We start from the raw sequence: 22,685 nt of genomic DNA on the forward strand, positions 1-22,685 counted from the left end.
GTGTGTGAGACAGAGAGAGGATGAGAGTGACAGCCATCCACTGAGTGTGGCTGAGACAGATAGGGTGAGAGTGACAGCCATCCACTGAGTGTGTGAGACAGAAAGATGGTGAGACTGACAGCCATCCACTGAGTGTGTGAGACAGAGAGAGGGTGAGAGTGTCAGCCATCCACTGAGTGTGTATGTGACAGAGAGAGGGTGTGAGTGACAGTCATCCACTGGGTGTGTGTGAGACAGAGAGAGGATGAGAGTGACAGCCGTGCACTGAGTGTGTGAGACAGAGAGGATGAGTGAGAGCCATCCACTGAGTGTGTGAGACAGAGAGAGGGTGAGAGTGACAGCCATCCACTGAGTGTGTGAGACAGAGAGGGTGAGAGTGACGGCCATCCACTGAGTGTGTGAGACAGAGAGAGGGTGAGAGTGTCAGCCTTCCACTGAGTGTGTGTGTGTGTGTGTGTGTGTGTGTGTGTGTGTGTGTGTGTGTGACAGAGGGTGAGAGTGACAGCCATCCACTGAGTGTGTGTGAGACAGAGAGATGAGAGTGACAGCCATCCACTGAGTGCATGTGAGACAGAGAGAGGATGAGAGTGACAGCCATCCACTGAGTGTGTGTGTGTGTGTGTGTGTGTGTGTGTGTGTGTGTGTGTGTGTGTGAGACAGAGAGGGTGAGAGTGACAGCCATCCACTGAGTGTGTGAGACAGAGAGAGGGTGAGACTGTCAGCCTTCCACTGAGTGTGTGTGTGTGTGTGTGTGTGTGTGTGTGTGTGACAGAGGGTAAGAGTGACAGCCATCCACTGAGTGTGTGTGTGTGTGTGTGTGTGTGTGTGTGACAGAGAGATAATGAGAGTGACAGCCATCCACTGAGTGTGTGTTTGAGACAGAGAGATAATGAGTGACAGCCATCCACTGAGTGTGTGTGAGACAGAGAGATAATGAGAGTGACAGCCATCCACTGAGTGTGTGTGAGACAGAAAGAGGATAGAGTGACATCCGTGCACTGAGTGTGTTACAGAGAGGATGAGAAAGTTGCGCTAATCTGTGATACTCCCGGGACTCATAACTTGTAACTGACTCAGTGTAATGAGTTCTGTGCTCAGCTGGTACCCAATAGCTGTACACCGTTCTAGGTGGTGTTCAAATGCCTCCTACAGTACTTGAGTTGTCTTGTTACCCCTGATTTGGGGGCCCTCTGGTGTTTATAATGGGCGTGCTGCTGTTATCCTGCCTCTCGCATGGTATCTGGTCTTTAGGTCAACACTCATTAGGTCGACCGCTATTGGTCGACATGGTCACTAGGTCAACATAGCAAAGTTCGACACATGTAAAGGTCGACATGAGCTTTTAAAAAAAAAAAAAACTTATTTTTTGAACTTTTTAACACTTTGCGATCCACGTGGACTACGACTGGGAATAGTAACCTGAAGCATGGTGAGTGGACACGGTGCACTAATTGGGGTTCCCGGTCACTTTACAAAGAAAACGACACCAACATTTAAAAAACAACAACTCATGTCGACCTTTTCTGGTGTCGACCTAGTCACTGTTGACCAGTAGTGGTCGACCTAATGACTGTCGACCTAATTACTGTCGATCCAACGATCCACACCCCTCTCCCATTTACATGAATGGAGAGTTCCTGTGGTAAGGTCTTCGAGAACTCCTGTAGAACCCAATGATGGTATCAGAGAGGGACACATCAGCGGCTGTCACTGTCACAGTATAGGGGATTGAACTTCAGTTTTTACTTTTGAGTATAGAAGAGCCTGCATTTGCCTTTGGATAGAAAGTGGGACTGCGGCTGTATTCTAGGTGTAAGATGAATGAGTGCAGAGGCTGTGGGAGTCTCAGACTGGGGGGAGCAGGTGTTCAGGGACGTTGATAAGAATACTACAAAGACTCTGTACAAAAGATACGTGGGCACAGCGAGAAGCGGGTTCTGGAAATGAATCAGTGGCGTGAAGGTACTGGAGTGGGTGGGAGAAATAGAGAACTCTGGGGCTTGACAGAAGATTACAGGTTTATATAGCAGCAAACAGGCTGAATTTGTGCACGTGGGAGTCAGGAGATGAAAATAAACAGTCAATAGAAAATCTGATCAGTGAAAACAAGGGCAGAAGGCCTGCAACACGGAAACGTGAGCCGGAATATAACTGCTGGCTACTGATTACCGCATGTGGCAAAGCAGTGTATGCAGAGGCCTTGTATGCATTTAGAGGTAGTTACTGATGCACTGGTTGTTTGGGGTCCTTGGATGGTGGGACTTGTACAGGGAGCTCGGAAAGTTCCTCCACGCTGAGCACCGTCTCTGGCTGCAGGTCAGAGAAGGTCAACACTTAATGTAGACAAGTATGTAACATATTCTGTTTTATGTCATGTAAATAACGTGCTTAAAAACAATTATGCTGTCATACTAGTTCTGTGTGGGGAGACACATAGTCACTGCGGAGGACCTTTCCGAACTCCCTATACTATGTTGGAATACAGCAACAGCTGCAGGCTGAGTAAGGCTTTGGAAGCTATTGTGGAGGGACAGTAGGTGGCGCTGTTTTGCGTTATCAATGTGCAGCCTCTCTCTGCGTTGTGTATTGTAGCCCATTTTCTTATACCTCCTTATATCATGGAGTTTAGTCCTATTAAGGTCATAGTGAGTTTTATCCCACAATCTCAAGAGGAGGGAGAAATAGTGGCTGTGATGTACTGTATAAATAAACGAGCGGTTTAGTGAAAGGACAATCACATTCTATTATATATCAATGTAATATAACAATATATGCTAAAAACACGTATAAAGAACATTCCTATCCTGACTTATACAATGTACCTAACATATGTAAATGCCGACAACAGTCTACGTTGGTGTAGTCCAAATGTTATTATAAATAAAATTTCATCCACATCTGCTTACCAGAAGGTGGAAGTACTTCCCACTCTTACAGATTTGCACCATCTGGTATAAAAATCAGATTAAAAAGCTGTAATACTGAGACTTCACCAATGTGCCCACTGTTCTTTTATTGTCAGACCCCGTAATCAGCCTTAAGCTGGGGGGTGTTTCAATGAGGGAGGTTCTGTGTTTCTCAACACCCTGTATGTTAGCCGACCTTTCCCGGCTTCTAAAGAGACGCCTGTCCACAGCAGGTGCTACTTTTATGCCCCATAGTAGTGCCCTAGTTTATTTTATGCCCCATAGTAGTGTCCTAGTTTATTTTATGCCCCATAGTAGTGTCCTAGTTTATTTTATGCCCCATAGTAGTGTCCTAGTTTATTTTATGCCCCATAGTAGTGCCCTAGTTTATTTTATGCCCCATAGTAGTGTCCTAGTTTATTTTATGCCCCATAGTAGTGTCCTAGTTTATTTTATGCCCCATAGTAGTGTCCTAGTTTATTTTATGCCCCATAGTAGTGTCCTAGTTTATTTTATGCCCCATAGTAGTGCCCTAGTTTATTTTATGCCCCATAGTAGTGTCCTAGTTTATTTTATGCCCCATAGTAGTGTCCTAGTTTATTTTATGCCCCATAGTAGTGTCCTAGTTTATTTTATGCCCCATAGTAGTGTCCTAGTTTATTTTATGCCCCATAGTAGTGCCCTAGTTTATTTTATGCCCCATAGTAGTGCCCTAGCTCACATTATGTCACATTGTAGGGCTGCCGGTACACATTATGCAACACAGTGCCCAAAAAGTCACATTATGACAGTGCCCTCAGTTCATATTATTGCCCAGATTTATTAAGCTTTGGAGAGTGATAAATTGGACGGTGATTAACTACCAGCCAATTAGCTCCTAACGGCCCATGTTACAGGCTGGGTTTTAAAAATGACAGTTAGGAGCTGATTGGTTGGTACTTTATCTATGTGCAATTTATCACTCTCCAAAGCTTGATACAGTAAATCTGGGCCTATGTCACATTACAGTGCCCTCAGTACATATTATGCCTCACTATAATGCCTCCAGTTCATATTATGCCTCACTATAGTGCCCCAGTGCATATTATGCCTCACTATAGTGCCCCAGTTCATATTATGCCTCACTATAGTGCCTCCAGTTCATATTATGCCACACTATAGTGCCCCAGTTCATATTATGCCTCACTATAGTGCTTCCAGTTCATATTATGCCTAACTATAGTGCCTCCAGTTCATATTATGCCTCACTATAGTGCCCCAGTTCATATTATGCCACACTATAGTGCCTCCATTTCATATTATGCCTCACTATAGTGCTTCCAGTTCATATTATGCCTCACTATAGTGCCTCCAGTTCATATTATGCCACACTATAGTGACCCAGTTCATATTATGCCACACTATAGTGCCTCCAGTTCATGTTATGTCTCCCTATAGTGCCCCAGTTCATATTATGCCTCACTGTAGTGCCTCCAGTTCATATTATGCCTCACTGTAGTGCCTCCAGTTCATATTATGCCTCACTATAGTGCCTCCAGTTCATATTATGCCTCACTATAGTGCCCCAGTTCATATTATGCCACACTATAGTGCCTCCAGTTCATATTATGCCTCACTATAGTGCTTCCAGTTCATATTATACCTCACTATAGTGCCTCCAGTTCATATTATGCCACACTATAGTGCCCCAGTTCATATTATGTCACACTATAGTGCCCCCTTTTCATATTGTGCCACATTACAGTGCCACAGTTCATATTATGTAATAGTATATTGTCCTCCTGTTTATTTTATACCACATTACAATGAGCAAGTTAGATTATTCCATATTACATTTCCCTCCAGTTAAGATTATGCCACAAAATTCAGATTATGCCACGTTACATGACCCCTTACCATTATAACATCTTCTAACCACACCACTCGCTGAAAATGTCACCTCGTACAGGCTGGGCAGTGGCTCAGACCCAATTCATTAGCAGACAAATCCAGAAAATTGGTTATCAACTATATGACCTGGGTCCGGGGCCCTGTAAGCCTCTGGGACACATAGCAATGGCACCCCCTGCACCCAGTATAGCTAATCCCGTGTGTGCAGACGCCGCTGTCACAGAGGCAAGTCCCAGAGTGATATTGTATAACCATTCATACAAAGCCTTTCAGTATAAAGGCTGCCTGCGAGCTGCGTTACAAATGCAATCCACACTAAATGACGACCTTTGACCTGTTAGAAAACCTAGCGTAAAAAGCACGTCAGGGTTTTTGCTTACAAAGCATTTCTCTAACGTCCTAAGTGGATGCTGGGGACTCCGTAAGGACCATGGGGAATAGCGGCTCCGCAGGAGACTGGGCACATATAAAGAAAGCTTTAGGACTAACTGGTGTGCACTGGCTCCTCCCCCTATGACCCTCCTCCAAGCCTCAGTTAGATTTCTGTGCCCGACGAAAAGGGTGCACACTAGGGGCTCTCCTGAGCTTCTTAGTGAAAGTTTTAGTTTAGGTTTGTTATTTTCAGTGAGACCTGCTGGCAACAGGCTCACTGCATCGAGGGACTAAGGGGAGAAGAAGCGAACTCACCTGCGTGCAGAGTGGATTGGGCTTCTTGGCTACTGGACATTAGCTCCAGAGGGACGATCACAGGCCCAGCCTGGATGGGTCCCGGAGCCGCGCCGCCGGCCCCCTTACAGAGCCAGAAGAGCGAAGAGGTCCGGAAAAATCGGCGGCAGAAGACGTTCCTGTCTTCAATAAGGTAGCGCACAGCACTGCAGCTGTGCGCCATTGCTCTCAGCACTCTTCATACTCCGGTCACTGAGGGTGCAGGGCGCTGGGGGGGCGCCCTGAGACGCAATAAAACATGATAAAAATACCTTACATGGCAAAAAATACATCACATATAGCTCCTGGGCTATATGGATGCATTTAACCCCTGCCAGAATATACAGAAAAACGGGTGATAAGGCCGCCAAAAAGGGGGCGGAGCCTATCTCCTCAGTACACTGGCGCCATTTTCCCTCACAGCTCAGTTGGAGGGAAGCTCCCGGTCTCTTCCCTGCAGTCACTACACTACAGAAAGGGTTAAAAAAAAAAGAGAGGGGGGCACTAATTAGGCGCAGTATTAAAACATACAGCAGCTATAAGGGGAAAAACACTTATATAAGGTTATCCCTGTATATATATATATAGCGCTCTGGTGTGTGCTGGCATACTCTCCCTCTGTCTCCCCAAAGGGCTAGTGGGGTCATGTCCTCTATCAGAGCATTCCCTGTGTGTGTGCTGTGTGTCGGTACGTTTGTGTCGACATGTATGAGGAGAAAAATGATGTGGAGATGGAGCAGAGTGTCTGTAACAGTGATGTCACCACCTAGGGGGTCGACACCTGAGTGGATGTACTGTTGAAAATTACGTGACAGTGTCAGCTCTGTATAAAAAAACAGTGGTTGACATGAGACAGCCGGCTACTCAGCTTGTGCCTGTCCAGACGTCTCATAGGCCGTCAGGGGCTCTAAAGCGCCCGTTACCTCAGATGGCAGATACAGACGCCGACACGGATACTGACTCCTGTGTCGACGGTGAAGAGACAACCGTGATTTCCAGTAGGGCCACACGTTACATGATTGAGACAATGGAAAATGTTTTATACATTTCTGATAATACGAGTACCACCAAAAAGGGGTATTATGTTCGGTGAGGGAAAAACTACCTGTAGTTTTCCTGAATCTGAGAAATAAAATGAGGTGTGTGATGATGCGTGGGTTTCCCCCCGATAACAATTGATAATTTCTTAAAAAGTATTGGCTGTATACCCTTTCCCGCCAGAGGTTAGGGTGCGTTGGGAAACACCCCCTAGGGGGGATAAGGCGCTCACACGCTTGTAAGAACAAGGGCTCTACCCTCTCATGAGATGGCCGCCCTTAAGGATCCTGCTGATAGAAAGCAGGAGGGTATCCAAAAATGTATTAACACACATACTGGTGTTATACTGCGACCAGCAATCGCCTCAGCCTGGAGGTGCAGTGCTGGGTTGGCATGGTCGGATTCCCTGACTGGAAATATTGATATCCTAGATAAGGATAGTATATTATTGCCTACAGAGCTTTTAAAAGATGCATTTCTATATATGCAGGATGCACAGCGGAATATTTGCCGAATGGCATCAAGTATAAGTGCATTGTCCAATTCTACCAGTAAAATGGTCAGGTGATGCGGATTCCAAACGGCATTTGGAAGTATTGCCTTTGAAAGGGGACATTTGGGGTCGGTCTTTTAGACCTGGTGGCCACGGCAACAACTGGGAAATCCACGTTTGTACCCCAGGTCGCCTCTCAAAATAAGACGCCGTATTATCAGGCGCAGTCCTTTGTTGGCAAGCGGACAAAAGGTTCCTCTTTTCTGCTCGTGACAGAGGGAGAGGAAAAAGGCTGAAGAGATTACCCAGTTCCCAGGAACAGAAATCCTTTCCCGCCTCTGCAAAGCCCTCAGTATGACGCTAGGGCCTTACAAGCTCAGGCACGGTGGGGGCCCGTTCTCAATGAATTTCAGTGCGCAGTGGGCTCACTCGCAAGTAGACCCCTGGATCCTTCAGGTAATATCTCAAGGGTACATATTGAAATTCGAGACGTCTCCCCCTCGCCGTTTCCAAAAGTAGGCTTTACCGACGTCTCCCTCTGACAGGGAGGCAGTTTTGGAAGCCATTCACAAGCTGTATTCCCAGCAGGTGATAATCAAGGTACCCCTCCTGCAACAGGGAAGGGGATATTATTCCACACTATTGTGGTACCGAAGCCAGACGGCTCGGTGAGACCGATTCTAAATCTAAAATCTTTGAACACTTACATACAGAGGTTCAAATTCAAGATTGAGTCACTCAGAGCAGTGATTGCGAACCTGGAAAAAGGGGACTACATGATGTCTCGGGACATCAAGGATGCTTACCTTCATGTCAAAATTTACCCTTCTCACCAAGGGTACCTCAGGTTATGGTACAGAACTGTCAATATCAGTTCAGACGCTGCCGTAGGGATGGTCCACGACACCCCAGGTCTTTACCAAGGTAATGGCCGAAATGATATCCCTTCGAAGGAAGGGAATTTTAGTTATCCCTTACTTGGACGATTCCCTGATAAGGGTAAGATCCAGGGAACAGTTGGAAGTCGGTGTAGCACTATCTCAGGTAGTGTTGCGGCAGCACGATTGGATTCTCAATATTCCAAAATCGCAGCTGGTTCCGACGACTTGTCTTCTGTTTCCTAGGGATGTTCCTGGACACAGTCCAGAAAAAAGGGTGTTTCTCCCGGAAGAGAAAGCCAGGGAGTTATCCGAGCTAGTCAGGAACCTCCTAAAACCGAACCAAGTCTCAGTGCATCAATGCACAAGGGTTCTGGGTAAAAATGGTGGCTTCCTACGAAGCAATCCCATTCATTAGATTCCACGCAAGAACTTTCCAGTGGAACCTACTGGACAAATGGTCCGGGTCGCATTTTCAGATGCATCAGCGGATAACCCTGTCACCAAGGACAAGGGTATCCATCCTGTGGTGGTTGCAGAGTGCTCATCTTCTAGAGGGCCGCAGATTCGGCATTCAGGACTGGGTCCTGGTGACCACGGATGCCAGCCTGCGAGGCTGGGGAGCAGTCACACAGGGAAGGAATATCCAGGGCTTAGGGTCAAGCCTGGATACATCACTTCACATAAATATCCTGAAGCTAAGGGCCATTTACAATGCTCTAAGCTTAGCAAGACCTCTGCTTCAAGGTCAGCCGGTGTTGATCCAGTCGGACAACATCATGGCAGTCACCCACGTAAACAGACAGGGTGGCACAAGAAGCAGGAGGGCAATGGCAGAAGCTGCAGGGATTCTTCGCTGGGCGGAAAATCATGTGATAGCACTGTCAACAGTATTCATTCCGGGAGTGGACAACTGGGAAGCAGACTTCCTCAGCACGACCTCCACCCGGGAGAGTGGGGACTTCACCCAGAAGTCTTCCACATGATTAAAAACTCGACAGGTATTGCGCCAGGTCCAGGGACCCTCAGGCAATAGTTGTAGACGCTCTGGTAACAACACCGTGGGTGTACCAGTCAGTGTATGTGTTCCCTCCTCTGCCTCTCATACCCAAGGTACTGAGATTGATAAGATGGAGAGGAGAAAGCACTATATTCGTGGCTCCGGATTGGCCAAGAAGGACTTGGTAACCGGAACTTCAAGAGATGCTCACGGAGGATCCGTGGCCTCTACCTCTAAGAAGGGTCCTGCTCCAGCAAGGACCCTGTCTGTTCCAAGACTTACCGCGGCTGCGTTTGACGGCATGGCGGTTGAACGCCGGATCCTGAAGGAAAAAAGGCATTCCGGATGAAGTCATCCCTATCCTGATCAAAGCCAGGAAGGATGTAACCGCAAAAACATTATCACCGCAATTGGCGAAAATATGTTGCGTGGTGCGAGGCCAGTAAGGCCCGACGGAGGAAATTCAACTGGGTCGATTCCTACATTTCCTGCAAACAGGAGTGTCTATGGGCCTGAAATTGGGGTCCATTAAGGTTCAAATTTCGGCCCTGTCAATTTTCTTCCAAAAAGAACTAGCTTCAGTCCCTGAAGTTCAGACGTTTGTAAAAGGGGTACTGCATATACAGCCTCCTTTTGTGCCTCCAGTGGCACTTTGGGATCTCAATGTAGTTTTGGGTTCCAAAAGTCACATTGGTTTGAACCACTTAAATCTGTGGAGTTAAAATATCTCACATGGAAAGTGGTCATGCTGTTGGCCCTGGCCTGGGCCAGGCGCGTGTCAGAATTGGCGGCTTTATCCTGAAAAAGCCCTTATCTGATTTTCCATTCGGACAGGGCGGAATTGAGGACTCGTCCTCAGTTTCTCCCCAAGGTGGTTTCAGCGTCTCACCTGAACCAACCTATTGGTGGTGCCTGCGGCTACTAGGGACTTGGAGGCCTCCAAGTTGCTAGACGTTGTCAGTGCCCTGAAAATATATGTTTCCAGGACGGCTGGAGTCAGGAAATCTGACTCGCTGTTTATCCTGTGTGCACCCAACAAGCTGGGTGCTCCTGCTTCTAAGCAGACTATTGCTCGTTGGATTTGTAGTAAAATTCAGCTTGCACATTCTGTGGCAGGCCTGCCACAGCCAAAAATCTGTAAATGCCCACTCCACAAGGAAGGTGGGCTCATCTTGGGTCTCGGCTTTACAACTTTGCCGAGCAGCTACTTGGTCAGGAGCAAATACGTTTGTAAAATTCTACAAAATTGATATCCTGGCTGAGGAGGACCTGGAGTTCTCTCATTTGGTGCTGCAGAGTCATCCGCACTCTCCCGCCCGTTTGGGAGCTTTGGTATAATCCCCATGGTCCTTACGGAGTCCCCAGCATCCACTTAGGACGTTAGAGAAAATAAGAATTTACTTACCGATAATTCTATTTCTCATAGTCCGTAGTGGATGCTGGGCGCCCATCCCAAGTGCGGATTGTCTGCAATACTTGTACATAGTTATTGTTACAAAAATCGGGTTATTATTGTTGTGAGCCATCTTTCAGAGGCTCCTCTGTTATCATGCTGTTAACTGGGTTCAGATCACAGGTTATACGGTGTGATTGGTGTGGCTGGTATAAGTCTTACCCGGGATTCAAAATCCTTCCTTATTGTGTACGCTCGTCCGGGCACAGTATCCTAACTGAGGCTTGGAGGAGGGTCATAGGGGGAGGAGCCAGTGCACACCAGTTAGTCCTAAAGCTTTCTTTAGATGTGCCCAGTCTCCTGCGGAGCCGCTATTCCCCATGGTCCTTACGGAGTCCCCAGCATCCACTACGGACTATGAGAAATAGAATTATCGGTAAGTAAATTCTTATTTTTTTTGTGTGGTAAGCTACAAAACCCAGCAGTGGAAGGTCACAGGTAGATAAAGAGCAAGTAGAACTAAAAGAAATATAAAGAAAAACTTATTTAAAATCAACCAGATTCCATCATGTTGGTGCCCCATGAACATTGCTGCTCTAGTCTAGTTTGTCCGTATATAGTAATCAACAGCATTTTGTGTCTCCTCTCCGGCAGAAGCCCAGAGAGGAGACGCTGCTGGCCACTTTGGGCAACAGGGCCGGGCTGCCGCGTCATTGGACCCCGCCCCATAACAGCAAAATGTTGTGAATTGCGTCATTTTAGCCCCACACCCTCCATGCGGAGCCACGATTGCTGTTCTTATTACTTCATTAGGAAGTGGGCAGGATGTGGTAGATACAGCTGCCGCACTCTTCTGGGGGATGTGGGAGACTACCCGAAAAATCGCAACTTCCGGGTGTGTTGGAAAGCATATACAGGCTTGTAGCTGGATATAATGGCGTCTGAGTTTGCAGGGGGTGCGGGATGCCGGCCGGATGTTTTTTTTAATTGGACAATCGTGCAAGGCATGGTTTTATCGTGTAAATGATTGCTGCTTTAAAATAACGTCCGAATTCGGTTGTCATCCCGCACCTCCTGCAAACTCAGACGCCATTACATCCCGCCGTTGATCTTGACTTCACTGCTTGATTGGGGGAAGGAGTGGTGAGCTCAGGGGCTGAGATCCTCCAACAGGTTTATGCTGCATTGACGTGAGGTGACAATTGGGTAACAGTATTACTTGTCCATTCCGATAAAGCATTCCAAGTACACGTCCTGAAGACTGGATTCACCTGCCCAATGTGGCCTCCAACACAGACAGCTCTCTGCTGCTCCTCCTCCTCCTCCTGTCAGTCATTTGTACGGCTCTCTGCTCCTCCTGTCGGTCATTTATACAACTTTCTCTGCTCCTTTTCCTGTCAGTCATCTGTCAGCCCACTGCTGCTCCTCCTCCTGTCAGTCATCTGTATGGCTGTCTGCTCCTCCTCCTGTCGGTCATCTGTCAGTTCTCTGCTCCCCCTCCTGTCAGTCATCTGTATGGCTCTCTGCTCCTCCTCCTGTCAGTCATCTGTATGGATCTCTGCTCCTCCTGTCAGTCATCTGTACAGCTTTCTCTTCTCCTCCTCCTGTCAGCTCTCTGCTGCTGCTGCTGCTGCTGCTGCTGCTCCTCCTCCTGTCAGTTATCTGTATGGCTCTCTGCTCCTCCTCCTGTCAGTTATCTGTGTGGCTCGCTGCTCCTCCTCCTGTCAGTCATCTGTATGGCTCTCTGCTCCTCCTCCTGTCAGTCATTTGTACGGCTCTCTGCTCCTCCTGTCAGTCATTTATACAACTTTCTCTGCTCCTTTTCCTGTCAGTCATCTGTCAGCCCACTGCTGCTCCTCCTCCTGTCAGTCATCTGTATGGCTGTCTGCTCCTCCTCCTGTCGGTCATCTGTCAGTTCTCTGCTCCCCCTCCTGTCAGTCATCTGTATGGCTCTCTGCTCCTCCTCCTGTCAGTCATCTGTATGGATCTCTGCTCCTCCTGTCAGTCATCTGTACAGCTTTCTCTTCTCCTCCTCCTGTCAGCTCTCTGCTGCTGCTGCTGCTGCTGCTGCTCCTCCTCCTCCTGTCAGTTATCTGTATGGCTCTCTGCTCCTCCTCCTGTCAGTCATCTGTATGGCTCGCTGCTCCTCCTCCTGTCAGTCATCTGTATGGCTCGCTGCTCCTCCCATCAGTCATCTGTCAGCTCTCTGCTCCTCCCATCAGTCATATCTCCGCTCCTGCTGTCTGTCATCTGTCAGCTCTCTGCTCCTCCTGTCAGTCATCTGTCAGCTCTCTGCTCCTCCCATCAGTCATATCTCCACTCCTCCTGTTAGTCATCTGCCAGCTCTCTGCTTCTCCTACAGTCAGTCATCTGTACGGCGCTCGCTGTTCCTCCTCCTCCTGTCCGTCATCTGTACAGTGACTGGTCTCAGGAAGTGATGGGGGGGGGGGGGGGGGGGGGGGCAGTGGGTCCCTCACCAAGGTGCTTGACATATTTAAACCAAATATCTGATGTTTTACTATTGATTACAGCCCATGTGCTCTGCTCTGACAGTGCTACAAAACAAGACCTGTGTGCCTGTGACTTGTGAGAATAAGAACATTGGGGGTCTATTCATGAAGCAGTGAAAACGTGGAGAAGTGAGCCGTGGCAACCAATCAGCTGCTTCGTACAATTGTATAGTATGCAAATTATAAATGTTACTTCAATGCTGATTGGTTGCCATGGGCAACTTCTACACACTTTTCACTGCTTCATGAATAGACCCCATTATTACGTTTGTGCCAAAAGAAGAAAAAAAACATCTGTTCCGCAGTCAGAATTGATGTATTGCATTGTGCGAGTTTCACGTACCAGGAAACAAGAGCCATATTTTACAGCTTTTGTCGGTATAAATCTGACACATTGTCCTATTAACAGCTATCTGTTTTATAAATTAAATATCATGACTCCGACACAACCTGACAGATCTTTACAATTTTTTCTTTTTATAAGACCTTTAAATCATAGCTGAAGCGCAGGGCTTACGCATAGGCTGCCTTGTAAAAACGGGCCCGTATACAAAGGATGTGTCTTCTCAAATCGATGGATGTCAAAATATTAATATCAAAGAGCCATTTGTCTGGGTTATGAGACGCTTTCCATCTGTATTATAAGAACATTCTGTCTGCGCGGCAGGAGAAATGTCTTATGCGTGATATGTTGTGGCTGTACTATATAATTGTGGCTGCTGTCTATGTACAGTGTAAGAGCCATATAATAGCTTTGTGAGCTTGTGGTCTGTATTGTTTAATTCCAGAAGTGGAGGAACCTGATGCAGCCAAAGTACCATCAAAGCGAAGGGAGGGACGTTTGCTTGTTTGTACATACTGCACAGGCATAAGCGATAACTGGGGAAGGGTAACCCATCTCTTACCTGCTCTCTTGGAACCTCCAGGAGGCTCTCATATTATCGGGGAGCTCCAGAGCCTCCAAAAGAGAGGGTGGTCTTCCCACATCCCACCCACTTCCTAGTGAAGTAGGCAGGGAGGTGAGAATAATTCCACGAATCACTGAGCCATGGGTCCAGTACAACGTTCTATGAAAATCACATCATTTTGGCCCTGCCTCCTAAGCAGAGACCAGGGATTCACTGCATTATACTGCCAGGGGGTGGTGCTTAATGACATGAAGAGTCTGCCCCGCCCATTCAGTGGCCACCTGTTTCCTCTCTTGGCTTCTCCCGGAGAGGAGAATATTAACATCGGTAAGTATGCCCTGGACCAGTAGTGGCCAACCAGTGGCTCTTGAGCAGCATGCAGTTCTTTCTTGATTCAAATGTGGCTCCCAACATTTGAAGTCACGTGACCACAACAGATCTGGAAAGACGCCCACCAGCAAACAGAGGACACATTAGGGGCTGCTGCAATGGCATGAGTTGTGGGGCTTTATTGACACATGAGGGTGGGCTGGAGTGACACAAGGGGAGCTGGCTAGAGTGACACAGAAGAGTTCTGGCAGGAGTGACACATGGGGGGAGCTGGCTGGAGTGACATAGGAGGGTGGTAGCAGAAGTGACACATGGGGGAGCTGGCTGGAGTGACAGGAGAGTGTTGGCTGGAGTGACACATGGCGGAGCTGGCAGGAGTGACACATGGGGGGAGCTGACTGGAGTGACATAGGAGTGTGGTAGCAGGAGTGACATGTGGGAGCTGGCTGGAGTGACATAGGAGGATGGTAGCAGGAGTGACACATGGGGGAGCTGGCTGGAGTGACATAGGAGGATGGTAGCAGGAGTGACACATGGGGGAGCTGGCTGGAGTGACATAGGAGGGTGGTAGCAGGAGTGACACATGGGTGAGCTGGCTGGAGTGACAGGAGAGTGTTGGCTGGAGTGACACATGGGGAGCTGGCAGGAGTGACACATTGGGGGAGCTGGCTGGAGTGATATAGGAGTGTGGTAGCAGGTGTGACACATGGAGCAGGCTGGAGTGACAGGAGAGTGTTGGCTGGAGTGACACATGGGGGAGCTGGCTGGAGTGACACATGGGGGGAGCTGACTGGAGTGACATAGGAGTGTGGTAGCAGAAGTGACATGTGGGAGCTGGTTGGAGTGACATAGGAGTGTGGTAGCAGGAGTGACATGTGGGAGCTGGCTGGAGTGACATAGGAGGATGGTAGCAGGAGTGACACATGGGGGAGCTGGCTGGAGTGACATAGGAGGGTGGTAGCAGGAGTGACACATGGGTGAGCTGGCTGGAGTGACATAGGAGGGTGGTAGCAGAAGTGACACATGGGGGAGCTGGCTGGAGTGACAGGAGAGTGTTTGCTGGAGTGACACATGGGGAGCTGGCTGGAGTGACATAGGAGTGTGGTAGCTGGTGTGACACATGGAGCTGGCTGGAGTGACAGGAGAGTGTTGGCTGGAGTGACACATGGGGGAGCGGAAGTGTATTATGTGAATCTGGCTTTTTCAGTGTATTTTATGTGGATCTGTCTTTTTCAATGTATTTTATACAAAGGGAGTGGTCTAGAAGGGACAAGGCCATACCCCATTTTTGCATGTGCACCTTTGGCTCAATGTCAGCTCTTTGACGTACGTACTGTAACAAGATTTTTTGTCTCTGACTGGTTGACCACCCCTGCCCTAGACACTATATAGTATAGTGAACTGGCTTGCGCCAAAAAGAAAAAAAGCAAAAGAAAAATCCTCGGGGTAAATTTACTAAGGTGGGAGGTTTGTTTTTTTAGAACTGGTGATGTTGCCCATAGCAACCAATCAGATTATATTATCTTCTAGAAGCAGCTACATAAATGTTAAGTAGAATCTGATTGGTTGCTATAAGCAACATCACAAGTTTGGGTTAGTAAATTTACCCCCTAGTGTGTACTTGTGTCCATGTGATAGGGAGTATGGGGCAAGGACTGATGTGAATGACTGACGTATACTATGCACGGAGCAGCGGAATATGGGGGCACTATGTGGTCTATTCATGAAGCAGTGAAAGTGTGGAGAAGTGAGCCAGTGGAGAAGTTGCCCATGGCAACCAATCAGCTGCTACGTATAATTTTATAGAATGCATTTTATAAATGTTACCTCAACACTGATTGGTTGCCATGGGCAACTTCACCACTAGCTCACTTCTCCACACTTTTCACTGATTCATGAATAGACCCCTATATAACTAACTGTTCAGCAATAAATCATAGCTCATAGTAACAGTGCCTTTCTCTCTTCAGCTTGACCCAGAGAACACAGGTTTTGTATGTGCTGAAACCTTCGCCACTCTGGTGAGCAACCATGAGCTGCCCCTGGACCCTGCCAAGCTGGAGATGTTATTTGCCCTCTCACAGGGCAACGAGGAAGGGCAAATCTGCTACTCCCAGCTGGTGGACCTGGTGAGTATTTAAAACACAGAGGGCTAGTGTAAAAGGGAAAGGGATAAACTACTGCAGCCAAAGTATTGGATGTAAGGGTAAGAGACTTCCCTGATGATGATGATGATGATGTTGCTTCGAAACGCGCAGGATAAGAAGCAGCCTAGCCGCACCTAACAGTAGGACTCTTTATACAAACACATTTTGTTCTATATACACAAAGCGGGAGCATCTGCGGCTGATTTGCGCTCAACTCTGCATCAATCTGCGCCTTTATCTGCGGGGTCCAGTTGGGAATGGGCAGATAATTTTATTCAAATACAGAAATGATTTGGATGGGACCCTTTTGTGGCGCAGAAGTACAAAATTACTAAATGTATTACCCGTGTGGGTCAGAGTCCATCAATTTCACAAGAAGTAGTCCATATGTAGATTCAATTCCAATGGATGATATGTGAAAAAAAAAAAATTTGTTTACAAATGTTCAGTATTAGTTCTTATACAAATTCCAATAAAGAAACTTCCACCCAGGCTTCTTCGACTATGGTATTTTATGATGTGAGGTATCTATCTGTACAGGTTCACCCTGGTGTTAATGGTGAAATGCTGCTTACACGAGTGCTTACTTTCATACACTCCGGATTATTCCTATAAAGGTTTCTTTTGCCCTTACACGAATAACACCTTATATTCAAAGCTCATATATTCTTGTACATTCACACTGAGATTCCTTTATATTTGGTGCTCAAATCAATGCTTACTTCAAGAGACGTCGTACTTTCTTATAAAGGTTTCTTTCAGTGTGTTCGTGTGTCGTCCTCAGTAATTCCATGAAATTGCTTTATGCTCGGTATTAAGCACATAAACAAAGAAATATATGAGGATTCAAGGTGAAAAAGACTTATACATTAGTAGAAACGCATTGGTGGAGTATGTGAGCATTGAGGAATCACCCAGTGTATTCAGCAAAATGGTGAGACATCCCGGGTTACCATCTATTTCCACTGTTGTGCAGTGCTATATGACATGTGCATCACTGGCCTTGTTGTGATATACCAACCAGTATTGTTTTTATAAATAAATTGTATGTGAATCCTCATAAATTCCTTCGTTTATGTGCTTAATACCGAGCATAAAGCGGTTTCATGGAATGACTGAAGACGACACAAGAACACACTGAAAGAAACCTTTATAAGAAAGTACGACATCTCTTGAAGTAAGCATGGATGTGAGCACCAAATATAAAGGAATCTCAGTGTGAATGTACAAGAATATATGAGCTTTGAATATATAAGGAGTTATTCATGTAAGATCAAAAGAAACCTTTATAGGTATAATCCGGAGTGTATGAAAGTAAGCACGCGTGTAAGCAGCACTTCACCATTAACACCAGGGTGAACCTGTACAGATAGATACCTCACATCATGAAATACCATAGTCGAAGAAGCCTGGGTGGACGTTTATTAATTGGAATTGTATAAGAACTAATACTGAACATTTGTATATAAATTGTGTTTTTTTTCCCCACATATCATCCATTGGAATTGGATCTACATATGGACTACTTCTTGTGAAATTGATGAACTCTGACCCACACGGGTAATACATTTAGTAATTTTGTACTTCTGCGCCACTTAAGGGTCCCATCCAAATAATTTCTGTATGTTAATCCTTGTGTGTGTGAGGTGACACATCAGGGTGGGACCTTGTGTTTGGCTGCGGTAAGAGTGCGCAGGAATATATCTTAAATTCTCAATTTTATTAAAATATTTTGCGCAGTAGAACATAATCTTGTTTTTGGTACAATGTGAAGCACGCGACTGCCACCTAGTCAGCATTTAACAAGAAATACACCCCTGAACCACCCATCAGAGGATACCAACTTTTGTACGCGGTACAAAACTTCATACATTGGACTTCATACATTGGATCTGTGCGCTTCCTGTACAGATTTTTACATCATTTTTATATCTAGTTAATTCTGCAAAAAAAATCTATTTCCTGGGAAACGTTTGTTATTTTGCCCAATTGGTGCAGCATGCGCTGGAATCCCAACAGCCGGCAAATTGAAGACCACCCTGTGTGAGAATAGGTAGTACTTTCCAAGCCGCAAACAGATGCGCAATGTAACATACAGTGTCAGTATAGGTATCCTCAGCTTTATAAATAGCTACAAATTGATATTGATAGCTTAGTGACCTCTAGCCTACTAGCGTGGTTTAGAATGATGAAACCTTGGCTAATGTAAATCCTTACTGATTGTGTTTTAGTAACAGGAAAAATGTATATATAGAGTAGAAATGAAAGAGTACTATTTGGCAATTATTAATTGATATATCAAAGGCTGCACAGAGTAGGGATGGCCATCAATATATGATAGTTAGCCGACATCAATGGTTAATGGACGATGGCAGATGGTTTTGCCATCGATGGTTTTTCTCCTTTGTGCAGGGACTTGGAGCCTTGACCTGCCCACCCACCCCTCACCACCACCACCTCTGATGACCCCCAACGTAGTCACTGAGGGGCAGATTTATAAAGCCTGGTGAAGTGATAAAGTGTAAGGTGATAACGCACCAGCCAGTCAGCTGCTAATTCTCAGACTACAGGCTGAGGGGCAGATGTATTAACCTGGAGAAGGCATAAGGAAGTGATAAACCAGTGATATGCGCAAGGTGATAAACATACCAGCCAATCAGATCCTAACTGTCAATTTACATATTAGAGCTGATTGGCTGGTGCTTTTATCACCTTGCACATATCACTGGTTTATCACTTCTTTATGCCTTCTCCAGGTTAATACATCTGCCCCTGAGTTTGAAAAATGACAGTTCGGAGCTGACTGGCTGGGGCATTATCATTTATCACCTTCCATTTATCACTTCCCCAGGCTTAATACATCTGCCCCTGAGTAACAGAGCATGGATGACTTCTGGGTAACACCATTGATGGTTCCCATGTTAATGGTTTCATACCACCGATGCTTTAACCACCGATGATCATCCCTGTCACAGAGCAGAATAATAATATACATTATCGTCAGGTCACCCCACCTGAGAAGGCTCCGTGTGATTGGCCACTGGCAGTTACTGACAGTGGGGAGCTGACAATTGTTGCATATCTACTACACAGTGTGTCCTGGACATGCGCCCTGAGAGTCAGACAGTGGGGTGTGTGTGACCCCGACCAAGAGTACCCTCTGCCACTAATGGCTCTTCAGCTGCTTGCCGTATCACCATCAAACTGCAGTTTATGCCTGGGACGGACGCCCCAGCTCAAGATGAGCAAGGAGACCCCATGGCTTGTCTGCTTCTCCCAGGCAGTGTGGTCCGGTTGGAAAGGGCTGTCTGGCAGTACTTGTATAGCAGGAGAATGTGGTGGGGGTGTGAAGAGGGGGGGGGGGGGGCAGAGAAAGAGAAAAGAGAGCGAAGAAAGAACAAGAGAGAGAAACAGCTTGAGAGAGACAGAAAGAACCGAGGGGGAGAGAGAAAAACTGAAGGAAAGAGAAAAGGGGGGCGAGTAACAGACAGTTTTGCATACACGTGACCCAGCAAATGAAGGATCAAAAATAATAAAGTATATATTTATTTTAAGAATTACAGGAATATTTTTAGTCGTCCCTTAAAATCAGCGTTTCTCCAATAAGAATGGAATAGGGTTCCTCCCTGCTGAGTAGATTTTAATTTTGGCCAGAATGCCAGCTCATGCATATAGCGTCCTGTGGATTCTTCAGAACCCTGCGGTGTCGGCAATCAGGCACCAGAAAGCTAATTATGCTCCCTGTTGACCACAGACAACACCGTACACAGGGCCTGACAGTCTTCACCTCTGGTACCTCAGTAAAAACACCACCGCTGAGTCCCGTGAAATCCAACCTAATATTTGCCTTCTGCTGCTTGTATGCTCCACATTAAAAAAATTTTTTTAACAGTACATACAATTGGGTGAGTATGTCGGTGTGCCCACTGCACCTGACATAAACGTGTATTTTCTACAATTAAGATTTCTTTTTTGGGCACTGAACTATGTGGTACGTACAAACCAATATCCATAGAATATCTGAGTTACTTTCCATTATTTTATGGCCAATTGTAAAAACGTTCTTTGCTCACCCGGGAGACATGTACTAAGCCTTGCTGAGACCTAAACTGGAGAGAGATAAAGTACCAACCAATCAGCTCCTAACTGCCATGTTACAGGCTGTCTTTGAGAAATGATAAAAAAATAAGTGTTTCCCCACTGACCATAAAAGCAGACACAACAGTCGGCAAACTCTAGTATTGTGGTTTCGGCTCACTCAACATGGACTTGCTGGAATGTCGGGCACCAAATTTAATCTCTGTGGGGTCATAGATATAGAGTGAAATGTTACATTTCCTTTTTGAGACCTATGGTGAACCTCAACTAATTTAGGACACAACAATATGGCTGACAACTTTGGGCATTTGGTGGGAAGATGACGTGTGTCATCATGAGTTTGCTTGTGCAATAATCTGACCACACTGTGGGGCCCCAGTGTGATCTGGAAAATGGCCACCAATTGACCTGAGTGCCTGACTGCGAGATCTCACATGATTTGGACATCCACATGTTTTGGAAAACGATAATGCCAATTGTCATTTGGTCATGTGACTGGCATTAGGTTGTTGTGTTTGTCCTGTAAAAGCCTCTAAATATGGTACTTGTGTGCATGAAGAGAACTTTGCTTGTAGTTAATAGTGGATAACTTTTATTGTCACTACTACAGATAAGCAGCAAGCGATCCAGTAGTTTTCGAAGGGCCATCAGCAGCGGCCAAAGAGCTCTCCCCCGCGATGTGCTGCTTGACCAGGCTGGGCTGGGAGTCTACAAGAGATTTGTACGCTATGTGGCTTATGAGATCTTGCCTGGGGAGATGGAGAGACGCTGGTACTTCTACCAACATCGGCCATGTCCACCACCCATTTTCATGGCAGCTGTTACTCTAACACAGGCAAGTAACCGGTCACATTGCCTACCGAGACCAGGCTCACGTGCTTATCACCAGGAATACTGTCAACCTGATGTTATCTCTCATATTCATCTCATCATAACTACCTCATCACTTTCTCTTATAACTATCTCATCTCTCTCATCATAACTATCTGATTTCTTTCTCTCATCGTAACTATCTCATTTCTCTCATCATAACTATCTCCTCTTTCTCTCTCTCATCATAACTATCTCATCTCTCTCATCATAACTATCTCCTCTTTCTATCATCATAACTACCTCCTCTTTCTCTCATCATAACTATCTCATCTCTCTCATAACTACCTAATCTCTCTCATCATAACTCTCTAATTTCTCTCATCATAACTATCTCATCGTAACTTTCTCATCTCTCTCAATGTTAACTACCTCATCTCTCTCATCATAACTATCTCATCTCTCTCCCTCATCACTATCTGATTTCTTTCTCCCGTTGTAACTATCTCCTCTCTCTCATCATAACTATCTCAACTTTCTTATAACTATCTCCTCTTTCTCTCATCATAATCATCTCATCTCTCTCATGGTACCTACCTCATCTCTTTCTCTCAACATAACTATCTCATCTGTCTTATCCTAACCATCCCATCTCTTTCTCTCATCATAACTATCTCATCTGTCTTATCCTAACCATCCCGTCTCTTTCTCTCATCATAACTATCTCAGCTCTTTCTCTCATGTGTCTTATCCTAACCATCTTATTTTTTTCTCTCATCATGACTATCTCATCTCTTCCTCTCATCATAACCGTCTCATCGTAACTGCCTCATCTCTCTCATCATAACTATCTAATTTCTCTCCTCGTAACTATCTCCTTGTAACTATCTCATCTCTCTCATCGTAACTACCTCATATCTCTCATCGTAACTATCTCATATCTCTCATTGTAACTACTTAATATTTCTCATCATAACTATCTCATTTCTCTCATCGTAACTATCTCCTCTTTCTCTCATCATAACTATCTAATTTCCCTCATCGTAGCTACCTTATCTCTCTCATCATAACGACCTCATAGCTTTCTCTCATCATAACTAGCTCATCTCCCTCATCGTAACTACCTTATCTCTCTCATCATAACTACCTCATATCTTTCTCTCATCATAACTATCTCATCTGTCTTATCCTAACCATCCCATCTCTTTCTCTTATTTATCTCCTCTGTCTCATCTTAACTATCTTATCTCTTTCACTCATAACTGTCATCTCTCTCTCATCATAACTATCTTACCTCTCTCATCATAATTACCTCATCTCTCTCATTAGAAGTATCTCACTTTCGCTCATCATAATTATCTTTCTCTCATCATAGTTGTCTTATCTTGCTCATCATAACGATCTCATTGCTCTCTTACCTGTCTTATCTTATCTCATCTCTCTCATCATAACTGTATATGTTTCATTGTGTCCTGATACTGTCGCTGGACTAAGCAGTGAATGAATAAGAAACACTTGGACATGCCATTGCAAGAGACTGTCTGAGCAATGCACTCACAAGCGAGGTGCACATACTTTA

The 22,685-nt window shown here is 45.8% G+C and overlaps 1 protein-coding gene across 1 annotated transcript in view; it reads left to right on the forward strand.

The window, feature by feature from the left end:
- The window catches only part of RHBDL1 (rhomboid like 1), a 68,306-nt gene that overhangs the window by 3,150 nt on the left and 42,471 nt on the right, over positions 1-22,685 (forward strand). Inside the window, exons 2-3 of the mRNA XM_063935064.1 lie at positions 16,022-16,180; positions 20,907-21,131. Coding sequence (XP_063791134.1) covers positions 16,022-16,180; positions 20,907-21,131 — 384 coding nt within the window. The remainder of the gene's footprint in view (positions 1-16,021; positions 16,181-20,906; positions 21,132-22,685) is intronic.

Source organism: Pseudophryne corroboree, chromosome 7 (genome assembly GCF_028390025.1).
Source record: "Pseudophryne corroboree isolate aPseCor3 chromosome 7, aPseCor3.hap2, whole genome shotgun sequence".
In the NCBI taxonomy this organism is placed as follows: domain Eukaryota; kingdom Metazoa; phylum Chordata; class Amphibia; order Anura; family Myobatrachidae; genus Pseudophryne; species Pseudophryne corroboree.